The following is a 15403-nucleotide window of genomic DNA, read 5'->3' as shown; positions in this document are numbered from 1 at the left end:
AATGAACTCCTTTGTCAGTAATAAAAGTCCTTTTGTAATGCACATTAGCCCATCAGGTGTTATTCTGTGCCAGTTTTCAATGGATAGTCGGCAACGCCCACATTTGTTTCACCGGCCCCGGTGTCTTCGGCCCCCAGCACGTGGGGGCCGTGATGGCCACACCTGTGTCCCCCACCTGTGTCCGGGTGTTTTCCGGAGTGTGGGCCCCACTTAGGATGATTTGAGATGTGATTTTCGGTGGCACCTAGGTATATTCTTTTGCACTTTAATAGGCTTATATTTTAAATGTATATTAGGAAAAATATGACTTGTACATCTTATGATTTCAAATATAATGCTTGGGAGGCTGGGCTTTTTAAGAAGTCAGTTGTAAAGAACGATATTAAGTAGACAGTAGTGTAGGTGGTATGAATGCCAAAAGTGTAAAGGTGGGATAAAGAACACCTGACCTTTGGAAACACTGCTGGACCTTCCTAAAGCCTCAGACAGCAGGGAGCCTGGAATACAGGGATCCAGCCTCCGGAAGAGTGGGCTTTGTCCCCCCCTCCAAATTCTGCTAAGGAAATAGCTGAAGGAGAGCTCCCCAGTGCCTAGCGCTAGGACGAGGAGGAATGGCTGGATGTCCCCACGTTGTCTTGGTTCAGAGAGGGGCCACCTGTCCTGACGCTGATGCTTGGCATGGGCACAGCCCCTAGACCCCGTGGCATCTACTCTGTGCAGATTCTGCTGGGTGCTCCCCGAAAAGTGGTGTGGCCCATGAGCCGGGTGCAGATCCACTTGGCCTAAGGCTCTGAACGGCAGGTGGCCCTGCCGGTTCAGTCCTCGCTATTGTCTTGGAGGAGGTCACAATTCCTGGACAGATCGGATCTTGGTTTGGCCTAGGCCCAAGCCTTTAGAAGCGTTATATTTAGCCTCTGCACTCTGTAGAAGACCAGGCCAGAGCTAGCTAACCTGACCTTGTAGGTACTGTCCCTATCAGAGGGGCTTGAGCTCTTGGATTTGGGGGCCTCGAGCTGACAGACTTTCAGCCTAGCAGATTGTGTGAACTTCTGGGAGTGAACCAGCCCACAGGGGCTGCATTTCATGAGCCTCGCTTGGGGAGGAAGTGGAGACAGTCTGAGTGTCACTCAGAAGGTAGCTTCCCTGTGTTGGGGGACCGACAGTATGGCACACACTGTGGGGGCCCTGAACTCTTCGGGGAACTGGCCCCGAGGGTTCTCACACATGGGCACCACCTCTGGAGGGCTCTCTGGGGGCAGAGACCGTCTCTTTCGCCTTTGTATTTGTATTCCCAGCACCTGGCACATAGTGCTGAAAGAATGAATGAATGAATGTCCAGCTGTGGTGTTTTATGAAACAAGAATAGCCCCACAGGATTGAAGAAAAAATTGTGAATTTCCAGATAATTCTAAGCCAGGAACATGGGGGTATGAGGAAAGCAAAAAAAAGAAAAAAAAAGAAGAGGTTTTTGGTGGTAACCAAGAACAGGCCTCCTGTTGATAACATGAGCAGAACTTAATTTCACATGCTTAAGCTCTCTACCACCTCCGCCCCCATGCCAGCCAAAACTTCGGAGGGAGAGTAGCCCAGAGTGGGACTCCTGGGGGTGATTGTTGACTTTTGGGGAGCTCTTTCAAGATTGGACTCTGAGGGTGCCTGGGTGGCTCAGTTGGTTGGGCGACTGCCTTCGGCTCGGGTCATGATCCTGGAGTCCCGGGATCGAGTCCCACATCGGGCTCCCTGCTCGGCGGGGAGTCTGCTTCTCCCTCTGACCCTCTCCCCTCTCATGCTCTCTCTCTATCTCATTCTCTCTCTCAAAATAAATAAATTAAAAGAAAATCTTAAAAAAAAAAGATTGGGCTCTGAGGTGGGAGTTTCTTGAGGAGAGAGTCTTGCTGAACTGGGCTGTCGCAGGGACTGTCATGGGCTCTGTGCTCACACCAAGGTGGGGGACAGCGTGGTGGGAGCGGCAGTGACCAGGTCTTCATCCAGGTCCTAGGCCAGCCAGCCCTCCACTTAAGCTCACAGAGTCCCTCAAGTGACTTCCTTTACAAGATGTTTGCCAGGCCCTCAGGTGAATCTTCTGTTGGCAGGGAACAGGAGGGGGGTGGGGTGCCAAAGGGGCACACTGGCCCCCAGCATGGAAGGCGAGTTCCCATTGGTCCGGCTGCTGTGGCGTGCACGGAGGACACCTCAAGTCTGGCGTGGCTGGGGGGGGGGGGGGCGAGGGGGGCGGCCCTGCTCCAGGCTCCGACCTTGTCCCTTGAAGGGTGTGCTTCCTGCCTGAAAGGCCAACAGCTCCAGGCAGCTGGGAGTTTCCACTCTGTGGCTCGGGGGTTAATGACAACAGCTTCCAGAGTGTGGGGTGGTCCTGAGCTAATCCCTGGAAAGGTCTTAGAACAGCGCCTGGTACTTGTGAAGCCATCGATACAGGGCTGTTGTCCTTCCCCAAAGCTTAGTGTCCACACTGGTTTCCTAATGCTGCCGAAACAAGTGACCACCCATTTCGTGGTTTAAACACAAATTTATTCTCCTACACGCAAGTCTTAAAGGGTCAGCAGGGCTGCATTCCTTCTGGAAGCTCTGGGGCCAAGAATCCATTCCCAGGCCTTTTCCAGCTTCTAGAGGCTCCCTGTACTCCTTGGCTCATGGCCCCATCCTGATCCTGAAAGCTAGCCAGCCTTGCAGTCTTTTTCCCTCCCCCTGCTCTCCTTCTCTGGTCACATTGGTTTTTCTGACTCTGACCCTCTTGCCACCCCCTCATAAAGTCCCTTATGATTAGATTACATAACCCAGGGACTGTCATGGGCTCTGTGCTCACGCCAAGGTGGAGGACAGCATGAATTTCTCAGCTCAAAAAATCCTTAGCTCAATCATACCTGCAAAATCCCTTTTTCCATGCAAAGTGACGTATTGATAGGTTTGGGGCACTGGGATGTGGGCATCTTCGGCAGGACACTGTTTTTCTATCACAGGGTCAGATAACATTTCAGGCACTCAGGGGGCAGCAGCCTTTGGCTGGCACAGATCTGATACCTGGGCTGCTGATGGAAGGCCAAGGATTCAGGCCCTCACCTGGGGAAGGGTGGGAAAGCTTTGGGAACACTGTGGGGCAGGTCGTGCCGCTGGGGGGAAGCCACTCTTCTCTGGACTTCAGAAATTTCTGATAGCTTCATATACCCTCCCAGCCTGTGCTAAATAAGTAAGGGTGTGCATCTGGTGCCCAGAGAGGGTTCTGTGGTTCCCTTCCCTCTTCCAAGTCCTGTTTGCTTCCATTTGCATACAGGAGAAATACAGTACCCACCCCAGTGAGGTATAGGAGGGCTAAAGGCGCATGAAGAGAGCTTACAAGGCTTAGTGAATGTCAGGTGCCCACGTGTAGGGGGTATTGTGTGGTGCTGGCCTTTAGGGATGTGCAGAGGAGTGTGATGTCATTGCTTCAGAGCGCCCTCCCACCCCCGAATCTCTGCCGGTTCACGAGAGAGCTCACACGTCAGGCGGGAGGATCTGTGCTGCAGAGAAGAGCCAGGGCGGGAGCAGGCATCTTAGGTAGCAGGAACCAAAGTGCAGAGGCCCCAACACTCCCGGCAGGTCGGGGAGACCCAGAGATCTGCCGGCTGCAGGGGAGGTGGGCAGGGGGAGGTCGGCACAGTCGGGAGAGGTGCTAGGAGCCAGCAAAGGTTATTTAAGCCAAGAATAAGCCAGACCCCATATCACAGTGCATCGTTATGTATTTACATTTACTTGTTTTTTGTTTTTACTGTCTTTCCTCTAGATTATAAACCACATAAGAGTAGGGATTATTGTATGTTTGCTTCCCGGTGTATCTACAGAGTCTGGTGGGCGTTTAGTAAATATTTGTTGAATGAATAAATGAATGAATGACCTAATTGAATCCCCAAATAATCACTTTTTGCAGTGTTGATATTTTTGTTTCTGTTTTTTTTAATTCCAGTGTAGTTAACTAATTCTGTTCGTTTCAGGTGTACGATATAGTGATTCAACAATTGTCTACGTTACTCAGTCATGAAAAGTGTGCTCTTAATCCGCTTCACCCACTGCACTGCCCCCCACCCCCATCTCCCCTCTGGCCACTATCCGTTTGTTCTCTATAGTTGAGAGTCTGGTTTTTTGTTTGTCTCTTTCTCTTTGTTTGTTTTGTTTCTTAAATTCCACATACGAGTGAAATCGTACGGTATTCGTCTTTCTCCGACGGCCTTATTCCAGTTTGCTTTACACCCTCTAGATCCGTGCATGTCGTTGGAAATGGCAAGGTTTTACAGTATTGACATTCAGTTCCTGATAAGCATCAGGTGTAAGGTGGTGTTCTCAGAAGGTTAACCTGGCTCTGGTGTGTGGTGTGAAGGGAGGAGAGAGAGGTGGAGGTCAGTTAGAAGAATCCGGGCTGCAGAGCCAAGGCCCACAGCAGAAGGGAGGGGTGGAACACAGTCCTTGTAAGAGATTAGCAAGATGGACTTTTCAAGGCTAAATGGGGCGTGATCACCATAGAGGAGAAGAAATTCTGCAGTGGGAAGGAGGCCAGTTAGGATATGTGCCTTGCACAGTGAGGCAGTCAGGAAGTGCTGGGGGGACAGGGGTGGGGCTGAGGACCCCACAGCTAGCACCTTCTGTTGTGGGGTTGAGCCCTCGGGGACAGAAAGATATAGCCAGGGGTGTAGCCAGAGCCCCCACAAGATGGGGCTCCCATGGCCGCTTCATCTCATCCTCTATCCCTCTTCCCAGTTTATGCTCCTCCAGGAACCTCTTCCAGCCCCTGTTCGGTCCTCCCATGTGACCATGCCCTGCCTCAGTCATGGCTGTGATTGTCTGTCTGTCTGTCTGTCTTCCTTCCTTCCTTCCTTTCCTTCCTTTCCTTCCTTCCCTTCCTTCCCTTCTTTTCTTTCTTTCCTTCCTTCCTTCCTTCCTTTCTTCCTTTCTTCCTTTCTTCCTTTCTTCCTTTCTTCCTTTCTTCCTTTTTCTTTCTTTCTTTCTTTCTTTCTTTTCTCTTTTCTTCTTGTCTTTCTTTTCTTTCTTTCTAGTAGGCTCCACACCCAGCGTGGAGCTCAACTCTGGGCTTGAACTCACGACCCCAAGATCAAGATCTGAGCTAAAATCAAGAGTCCACTGCTTAAATGACTGAGCCACCCAGGCGTCCCTCTGATTTCCCTTATCTATATTCCCCCGTTAAACTGCCCCTACACGTGAGGCCAGGTCCCTTATTATCCTGCCCACTATTACAAGATGGAATAGGTGGATGGATGGACGACAAATAAGGAAATGTGGGAAAAAGAATGTGGGAGAGAAAGCAATATGTTAGCAGCAGAAATGTGGGTGTTTTTCCTTTTTTTATTCTGTATTTTCCAAATTATAATAAATATATTTGGCTTCTATTCCCTACAAAAGTGTTAGTGAAAGAGGAAGAAAAAGGCAAGAAAACAGGTCACTCAGGATGTTAGCCTCCTTTTTCATGAACTGTTGGCTCTTGGTTTGCTTTCCTACAGGTGGAAGCAGGGAAAGGCCTGGAGATGAGGAAGCTGGTTCTCTCGGGGTTCCTGGCCAGCGAAGAGATCTACATTAACCAGCTGGAAGCCTTGCTGCTGGTGAGTATCTATGCTCTGGCTTGCTGGTCAGTGTCACGCTCGAAAACTCCCTTTGGAGTTGGAGAAGAAAGGGGACCTGGACCAGTCCTTCCCTGTGGGCAGAATCTGCACTGCCCTGCTGACCAGTTGGCATTGGGCCGGGGTCATTGCCAGAAAGGGGCCTGTGCCTCTCAGACCCAGCCCTCCATGACCTGCCCTGGGAAGGGCGGGAGAGGCACAGCCGGGTTGGAGATGGCGAACACTCCCGTGGCCCGTGACCATGCACAGGCATCACTAATCATTGACAGTACTCTGTCCAGGTGGGAGTCCGGGTGGGGGCCCAGCCTCCGCCTCCACACTGTGCTCCGGGCAGTCTCTACCAGTCAGTCAAGCTGAGTCCTCTCTGTCATTCCCTGGTCCCAGTCCTTCCTCCTCCCAGGAGTAGTGAGCTGTGCCCATCCCCAGGCCCCGTGGCAGGAAATGTGAGGTGGAAGGGTTCCTGTGTCGTTTGAGAAACACCATGGCTCTGAGGCATTAGATCAGCCCCTGCCCTCTTGAAGGTGCCTCAGTTTCCTCCCAAGATGGAGGCATTGGGAGACTCAGACTGGGAGGGAAATATTATTAATATTAGGCAAAAGTACTACACAGATGTAAGGCGTTTTTGCCTTTGAAGAAAGTGCTCATTAGATGCGGCTAGATCTTACGCAGAGTAAGTAGGGAATGTAAAGTTCTTCCCCCTGGGTGTTTTGCAGCCTGAGACATGGGGAATAAGAAATGTAGATGTAGATGGGTAGAAACTCATCCTTCCAAGAATTGTAAAGTACACACTTACGTACTTGCTGTGGTGTGAGATGTTGTCACCCAGGGTCCCAGAGACCTTGGAGTTTATTACCCAAGGAATAACTATCTAAATGTGCAGATACTTTGGAGCACCCGGGTGGCTCAGTGGGTTAAGCATCCGACTCTTGATTTCGACTCAGGTCATGATCTCAGGGTCGTGGGATCGAGCCTCACATCTGCTTGTCCCTTTCCCTCTGCTCCTCCCCCTACTCACGCTCTCTCTTTCTCTCTCTCAAATAAGTAAATAAAAATCTTAAAGAAAAAGAAAGAAAGAAAGAAAGAAAGAAAAAGAAAAGAAATGTGCAGATACTTTGTGACAGCCTGGGCTCAGTTTGTGGTAGATGTCACTGGGAGTTTATCGGTAGGCACAGCAATGTTTTTCAAGTGATGGACAGGTTGGCAGATAGACAAGGACTGCGATCTGGGGCCAGAACTAGGGCAAGACCTGACTCTGCCATTAATCATAGACTCATGGCTCTGTTTTTCATACCTGCATCTTAACCCATTAGTGCATTGTGAAATCAACGTAGGTTGAACCAGCATTTTTTTATTAAATGAGAAAGAAAAATACCAGTGTGCGTCACACATAGTAAGAATAAGTACTATTTCACCTAACTTTGGGTTTGTTGCCTGTATATGTGTATATATACGTATGTACTGGGCCACGTTCTTTCTCGCGGGTACTGTCGTTTTGAAAACCACTGGCTTTGGGCAAGCCATGAATAACCTCCTTGAGCCTCATCTTCCTCATCTGAAGATGAGACTAATCCCATGACCTTCTCTGTCTTCTTCACGGGGTTGAGAGGATCAGGTGATCCTTTTGGGGACCCAGGCACTCAGATTAGCTAAGGACAAGCAGAGGGACCCGTCAGACACATGTGAAGTACACCGCAGAAATGGTGAATTTGCCATAGCAAATGGAGGGGGCGTTGTTGTCATTACTAAAAGGATGCGCGTTTGAGAGGAGTTCCAACAGAGGACCCAAACCGCCTGTCAGAATCCCTGCTTGACCGCTTTCGAGCTCGAGCCCTTCAGCACGTTCATGAACCCTTGTGGCCCATTTTCTCCACCTGCAAACTGCGGATCCTGATACTAGTACTCTGTTCGTGGGGTTGTTGTGGGGACAGAAGGAGTTTGTATGTGAAGCTCTTAGAACAGAGACTAAAGCATTAGCTGCTGCTATTATTTTGACCAGTGCTGAGAGAGACACAGGTTGGAGCCTGTTTCTGTCAACACAGCCTTTCCCCAGAGGAAGGGGAGGCGCGTCCTCAGAGGAGGCCAGCCCCTCATAGATTCCAAGGTGCCTTCTCGTCAGTCATTGGGCCTAATGTGAGTTTCCATGTGTCCGGACAACAGAAGTAGGGCCCAAGACACTGCCTCCCTGCCTTGCCTTTCTAACAGCTCCTGACTCAAAGGCAAAACCTGTGAGGCTGGGGCCGTAGTCCTGAGGCCACCCAGGACACCTCCCTCCGCTCCCCCTGCCCCCAGCTTGTTCATTGCCCGCCACCGATTGGTTCTTCCTTGAACAGAGGCAGGAGGAGGGAGGGGAGAGGCCAGCTGGGAGGCCTGGTCTATGCTCGCCCTGGTGGGCCCCAGGAAGAGGGGGCAGGACCCTCCACAGCCACAGCCTCAGATAATGAACCTCAGAGATAAGGAATCAAGCCTCCCCACCCCCCTCCTTGAGCTGGGAGCCCTCCCCTCACAGCCGCCTGGTTGCTAGAGCCCTTTGCTCTTTGCGGGGTGATCTGACCAAGGGGCCCTGGGGAAGAAAATCTCTCCTCTCCGTGGCCCACTCCCAGATCTCTTACTCACCCCCCCCCCCCCACCGCTCTGCTCCTACCGTGTTTGTGTTAGACTGTTCTCAGCTTAACACTTCCTGATATGCAGATGGATGGGTGTGTGTGGTGTGTATACCCAAGACTGTGTGCGCACACAGGCGCAGCTGGGACCCACGCAAGAACCTCTGTTCCTGCCCCCTGGGTTGTTGGCTGGGGCAAGATTTGGTAATATGGAAACTTCTGGGTTCCTGGTTGGCTCAGATTACAAACGGAGTGGGCCAAAGTGGGGCGTGGAGGAAGGGAGACAAACCAAATGCGTGTTGTTCTGCATCTCACCTACCGCGGGCAGTGTGGGAAGTGAGCTCAGGGGCTGCCTCTGGCCATTGTTACAGGACTTTCCATCCCTAGGCCCCACGGGCCCTCCTTTCTCAGCCTCTCATTCTGGCAGTTTGCTTTGGGGTTCTCAGGTTCCTTATCACTAAAATAGCTTAATGATGCTTCCCTCCCTGGGTTCCGGGAGGAGGAGTAACTGAGGTGATACGTTAGCAGCCTCCAGGCCTTCTGGGATAGGAGGTGGAGGAAGTGGGCTGATTTCTTTCCCCTGTTTCGAAAGGCAGGTTGCCGGGGGACAGAGCCGACAGACGGCTGTGTGAAGTCCCACTATGAGTCAGAACCCTCCTGGCCCTTCTTCCTGAGAAGCTCTTTGTGGGAAATGGAGAGCCAGGCTTGACTCCCAGATCACTCAGTGATCCTCTTTTTTTTTTTTAAGCATCCATTTCTCCCCGGATGAAATGGGCTAGCCTTGCTTTCTGCAGCAGGATTCTGGGAGGAGGTAGAAGTATGCTAGCACTTGGGCTGAAGAACAGTGTTGGGTCTGAGCTCAGTGTTGAGTTGCTTTTGCCTTGTAGCCGCCTGGCCCTGAGGCCTGGATTCAGGGCTTCACCAGATAAAAGTAACTGCCTTCAAGGGTCTCTGGCCAGCTCGGGCTCACACACGCCCCCCACTTTCCCTTCCCCCCAAGCGAAATCAGGGCTGAGACCAAAGGTCCCCGACTTTGTCCAGAGAACCCTCTGACGGCCCGAGTGCAGGCCCCGTCCACGTGACCCACTGCTGGTGAGCACCCATTTCTTCCTTTTTTGTAGGCAGAGTGGGAAGTTGAGGAGGAAGCAGAGTAATTGGGTCTTGTCTTCGCCTGGGTGGCCGAGGAGTGCTTACCCAACAGCCTCTGAGAAGTCCTGACCCTTCATCTTCCCAGGGCTGTTCCCGCCCTAGGTACTTTATTCCCCTCTGTGTGGGGATGGCACCCAGGCAGGAGTGAGGAGGAGAGGTTCTGGGACCCTGTGCTGACTTGTCCCTCCACTGGCTCCGGGGGCCAGAGCTGGGGGGAGGAAAAAAGGATAAACAAGGACAGCGATCTTGAGGAACAGCTCCGTATCCTTCACAGAATGTTGGGAGCCCTGAAGCTGAGTGGGGCCACCCACCTAGGGTTGGGAGAACAGTACGCCCTTCCTCTGGCTCCTGGTTCCTTCTGTTTCCCTGCCTGGCGTGCTTACCCACACCCCACCCTCCACCTGCTCAGACCTTCCCAACCTTCGAGGCCCAGTTCCTGTCACCTCCTCTGTGAAGCCCCTGAGCTGTACCAGCACAACCTGGGGACCACTTGGTTGGTATTTACAGCCCAAGATGGGTAATGCCCTATCTGGCTTTGTGTACTACATTGTTTCATGTGTGTTGGTCCAGTTTACCCAAATGGATCATCATGTTCTCCAGAGCAAGGATCATGAGTCAGAAAAATAATCTCCCGAAAAGAGAATTGGCCCCCCCATCACTCCCCTGCCTAAATCCCCTCAGGGAAAGCTGGGTCATTGCAAGGGCTTAAAAGCGACATTCCTTACCCCTGCCTGGTCTGGCCCCTGCCGAGTCCTCCAGCCCTGCCTTGGCCCTGCGCCTCCCCCCTGCCCCTTGCCCACTGCACCTGGGCTACCTGGCTTTCTCCAGCTCCTCTCTCTCACCAAGCCCATGCCCACCTTGGGACCGGTGTTGAGGAATACTGTGCTCTGAGCCCCCAGGCTTCCATTTCAGGGTAAATGTTCCCTTCTGGGAGAAGCTGTCCTTCCCCACCCTGGCTCAGGAGGTCTCCTTCTTATTATTTTCATTGCATTTAGGTGGAAATAATGTGTTTGACAGTTTCCTTGTGTTTTGTCTGTCTCGCCTACTGGACGGGAGGCTCCACAGGGCAGGGATTGGACGTCTGTGGTGAATCACTGAATACCTGGTCTGGCCTCACATTAGGCACTTGGTACGTTATTTGTGGGGCGAATAATAATAATGGTGGCAGCTAACATTTTTGGCTGCCTTCTGGGTACCAGGCACATACTTGATATTTTATATAAATTATGGCTTTTGATCCTTCCCATCAGTGTTCTTGAGAAGGTAATATTATCCCAGTTTTACAAATGAGGCTGCTGAGGCCCAGATGCTAAGTGACGTGCCCACAGCTATTAAGTGGCAGAGCTGAGACTCAAACCCACACCTCTTGGCCTGCACTAAGGAAAACCCCATCCTACTGCCCTAGCAAAGCCTGGACGTTAGGGTTAGTTGGTTCCAGCACTAGGAGGGTCAGAAGGAGGGCTCTGCTTTTCCCTGCCTTTATCCTCCCTTTTGGACTTTATAGAGCTGGGAGGACAAGGGAGCTGGAAGTCAGAGCATCATCTGGGTATTTGGGTAGATGGACTTCCTCTTATGGACAGACGAGGCCCCACCACCAGCAGAGGCAGCAGGGAGGAGAGCAGGAAGCGTGGCTGGAAGTTGGCTGCTGTGGTGGCTTGAGCTGCTGGTCCTCTCTCAGACTGAGCCAGGGATAACTCTGGCCTCTGTTAATGTCACTGTTCCATCCAGTCCAACACTAAGTCGCCCGTTATCAGCTAGAATGCTTCTCTGGCTGGAACCAATCCCATGAGGTAATGAGGGTCAGCTCTAGTGAGTCCATACCTGCCATGACTTCTCCTGGCTGTTCCTCGGTTTCCAGAGTGACTCAGACTAAGTCAAAGGCCTCTTTCCACACAGCCCTTCAGCTAGATGAAGAACATTAACCACGTCTGACTCAGGCTTCTCTCTTCTGCGTAAATGTACCTGCCCATCCCATACTTTCTCTTAGGTGGCAGTTGTCCAGACCCTGTCCCCTGGAGGTCCTCTGGAGGGCAGTCTAGGCATCTTCGGGGGCTTTGGGGCTGAGGGAAAGCCAGGCAAGGAAGAGTTCCTCATCTTTTGATATCAGGATGTTTTTTTGCTTCAACTATGAATTTTAATAGCTTTCCCCCCCCGATTATAAAATTAATATTTACTCATTTTAGGTGATTTAGAAAATACAGAAAATCACACTGAAGAAAATGCACCCAGGTCCCATTCTCCTACAGTCTCCTACAGTCCTACTGTTGGGCATTAAGGGGACAGCTGCAGCTCCCCGCCAGTGTTAGGTAGTGGTCCTGAGTTACTGCTTGTCACTGCATCCACTCCACCTGTAGCCCCTAGAGCATCTTGGTGGAGATAAGCTGAGTTGACAGATAAGGTTCATCTCACATGTCAACCTCAGCATGGAGAGTCTGAGACTAGGACCAGGCTCAGTGAGAAAGAGCGCTGTGATCGACTAGTAATGTCTGCCATGGGTACAGGAGGTAGGACCGTGGCATCTGTGCCACCTGCTCGCTCTCCCTATACTAAGGGATGGGAACTTGAAATGTCAGTCTAGCTGAGATTGGTCTTGAGTTTCTTTGAGGCTCTACCGCCAAATCCTAGAATCACGTTCTGTTTCTTGGAAGGAAATAGCTCAGGGCTCAAGTTCCCAGTCAACCCTCCCTTCCACGGATGTGTGACAAGGGAGCTGGTAACTCAACACATGAGGCCACCGTGGAAGAAAGGCGTGGATCCTGTTAAACCAAAAGTGAACCCAGTACAGGCTGGGGGCCAGGGACCCCTTGGGCGACAAGGGCGTGGGGGAAATGTGTCCTGGCATTAACCCGTGGGCCTGGGAGGGCTGCCGGACCAGGCCCTGGCTGTCAGGGTCCCCCTCCTTGCAGCAGGGCATCGCTCGTTGGAACCTATGACAGCAGCAACTTGATGCAAACCACACTTCAGGTGCCCTGCCCTCCGTGGCCTTGTCTGGGCACCACTCCAGCTGCGGGAAGGGCGAATCAGCGAATTCGCGGGAAGGGCAAATTGGTGGCCCATCTGGTTTCTTGCCCCTCACCTTCTCTTTTCTCCTTCCTGGCTCCCAGCCCATGAAACCCCTGAAGGCCACAGCCACCACCTCCCAGCCCGTGCTCACCATCCAACAGATCGAGACCATCTTCTACAAGATCCAGGACATCTATGAGATCCACAAGGAGTTCTATGACAACCTCTGCCCCAAGGTGCAGCAGTGGGACAGCCAGGTCACCATGGGCCACCTCTTCCAGAAGCTGGTGAGTCTTCCGTCGACGGACGGTCCTTATACAGTGCCTCCGTGGAGCTGCTGGTGTTGGGAGACGTCCAGGCATCCCCAGCCTTCTTGGCCTCCTCGAAGGCCTGGGTCATTTCTGAGCCCTGGAGGAAAGCCTGGCCCTCTGCTCTGTGGGGCCCTGGGCCTAGCTCTGAGACTGTCTCTGGCTGTGTCCCCTGGAGGACCCCCTAGGTCAGACTCACTGCACCCCCAACCCCATTCTTCCCTGATCTTTCCCTGCCCATAACTTCTGCCAGCCCAGGAGGCAGCAAGGAGACTGCCAGTCCGTGGTCTTTGTTCTCTGGGTGTGGATGGCGGTGGGCAGGGAGCAGAGCTTCTCCTTTAGCTCCCCTGCCGTGGTGGGACTGGTTGAATGGACAGGCCTGTACTTTCCTTACACCGGAGAAAACTCTTGCTTGGATACTCACTCCTAGGGCCTCAGGCTCACAGCATGTTCAGAACGGAGCTTACTGTCTCCGGAGTTCTTTGCTCTTCTTCCTGCCTCTGTGTGCGTGGGTGCTGCCACCATCCCAACCCCCGTCCATCCATGACTCCCTTGGACTAGTCCTTGGCACCTCCCCTGCCCCACCTCCTTCCTCACCCCCACTTCCGGAGGATGCTCACTGCTGCCTACCTCTCCCTGCCGCCTCTGGGGCCCTCACCTCAGGAGTGGCTCCTACCTCCAGGCCCGCCTCCCCATCAGCCCCCCACCTCTACCTAGCAGCAGAAGAGAGTTAGCCGAGCCCCTGACCAGACCTCGCTTGTTCCCTACTTAAATCCCTTCAGTGGCCCCCCCTTGCCCGTTGGATAAATGCCAGGCTCTGAGGAATGGCTTATGAGACCTTCTGCATGCTGGCCTCTGTCCAGGCCTCTGGCTGGTCTCTAGCTGCTGCTTCCTCTGTCCTTGTGCCCCCTGACCCTGAACTTTCTATTCTCAGTTCATGCAGCAGACACTCTTGACCTCTCTGTTCTTGCAGCTCTGGCTGCCTGAAATGTCCTTCCTCAACTGCTTCCAGTTTAGAAGTGACTTCCTTGGAGAAGACTTCCCCCAACCTTCAAATGCAGCCCCTATGCTTATCCCCTCAGTGAAAACGGTAACCTCCCGTGTCCCTAAAACCATAAGCTCTGGGAGAACAGACTGTATTTTCTTCATCAGTAGACCCCAGAACCAGCCCCGTACTCAATACATGAACGAACGAATGAACGAATGCACCATGACCTTGACCACTGTGACTAGGGAGAACTTGGAGGGCATTGAGGGGGACATCACAGGGCCTGAGGTCTGTGTCCCAAGAGGCCAACAGTGTTGTAGGGACAAATATAGCTTCTAGAGCCACAGCTGACTTTGGGGTTTTTGGGGTTTTTGTTTTTTTTTTAAGATTTATTTATTTATTTGAGAGAGAGAGAGATCGAGCGTACACACGGAGGTGGGGAGGAACAGAGGGAGAGGGAGAGAGGCTCCCAAGTAGACTCTGCGCTGAGTGCAGAGCCCAGTGTGGGGCTCACCAGCGGGGCTCCATCTCACAACCCTGAGATCATGACCTGAACCAAAAGCAAGAGTCAGACACTTAACCGACTGTGCCATCCAGGCGCCCCGGCCACAGCTGACTTTGAATTCTGGCTCTGCCACAGATTAAACCTGTGACTTTGGGCACAGCCTCTCTGTGACTCAGCTTCCTCATCTGTAAAAAAGAGGATAATAATAGTAGTTACCTCATTGAACTGTTGTGAGGACTATGTGAGTTAATACCTGAAAAGTGCTTGGAATCGGGCCCAGAACAGAGTAAATTAGTAAATACTCAATAGTCAGCCGTTAGCATTACTGTTATTACCATCACTGCTGCCACCATCATCGTTGTTGTTGCTATGGTTAGCGAGAGGCACCCCGGAAGGTGGTATTGCAGGGGAACCCCACGCTCCTGGGTCCAGCAGCCCCGGAGTACCTGCCCCAGTTCAGGGACCGTGCATACCCAGTGATCACTCCCGGCCTAGTCCCGGGAGCCTGAGCCGATCAGCCCTCCGGAGGGCATAAGAGAGCAAACCACAGGTGGGGGTGGGGCGGTGAGGGGGGTTGGGGGGTGAGGGAGGTGGGGCTGCATAGGCCAGAGCACAGTGGAAAAAGGCTGTCCCGGTTTATGTTTGTCACTCGGACCCTGCTGTCACCAGCGTCCCCCATTCAGCTCCGCAGGCCTGGGTCGTGGATTTGCTATCTCCCTTCCCTCCCCCCAGCAGCGTGAACTGCTACCCGCAGCCCTTGGAGCTGCAGGCCTGGGAGGGCTGGGGAGGAGCCCGGGCAGTCCAGGCATCTGGAGGTAGTTTATTTTCAGCTGGTCTCCATTACTGAGGGAAGGGAATTAGCATCTCTGCTATTTGTTTTATGAGATCACCCCAGTGCCAGGCTGCTGTTTTCCAAGCAACCTCCACTTGGCAGTTAATGGCCATGGCAGGCCGGCCTTAGGCTCTACAGACGAGGCTACACCGTGGAGATGGCAGCACCTGGGATGGTCAGTGACCCTGTGCGCGGGCCTTCCGCCCAGGTGGCTCCTGCTCTGACTCACCTCCTGCTACCCCCCTTGGGCCATGGGATGGGAGGATAGTGTTCCAACCTGGGCAGCCAGCCCTTATGTTCTTAAGGGAAAGGGGGACAAGGAGAGCACATCCCCGGAAGAAGAAAAGCAATGATTTTTACTTTGGTTTAGGAAGCAACTGTCTAGCACCTCCCCTGTAGC

The 15403-nt window shown here is 52.6% G+C and overlaps 1 protein-coding gene across 4 annotated transcripts in view; it reads left to right on the top strand.

The window, feature by feature from the left end:
- ABR (ABR activator of RhoGEF and GTPase) overlaps positions 1 to 15403 on the top strand; it is a 175248-nt gene that overhangs the window by 98293 nt on the left and 61552 nt on the right. For all 4 annotated transcript variants that reach the window (XM_027625396.2, XM_027625397.2, XM_035724557.1 and 1 more), the window contains exons 3-4: positions 5502 to 5600; positions 12472 to 12657. In XM_027625396.2, coding sequence (XP_027481197.2) covers positions 5502 to 5600; positions 12472 to 12657 — 285 coding nt within the window. The remainder of the gene's footprint in view (positions 1 to 5501; positions 5601 to 12471; positions 12658 to 15403) is intronic.

The sequence above is a fragment of the Zalophus californianus genome, chromosome 16 (genome assembly GCF_009762305.2).
Source record: "Zalophus californianus isolate mZalCal1 chromosome 16, mZalCal1.pri.v2, whole genome shotgun sequence".
NCBI classification, from domain to species: domain Eukaryota; kingdom Metazoa; phylum Chordata; class Mammalia; order Carnivora; family Otariidae; genus Zalophus; species Zalophus californianus.
The sequence above is the reverse complement of the archived record's forward strand: the minus strand, read 5'-3'. Positions and strand labels throughout refer to the sequence as shown.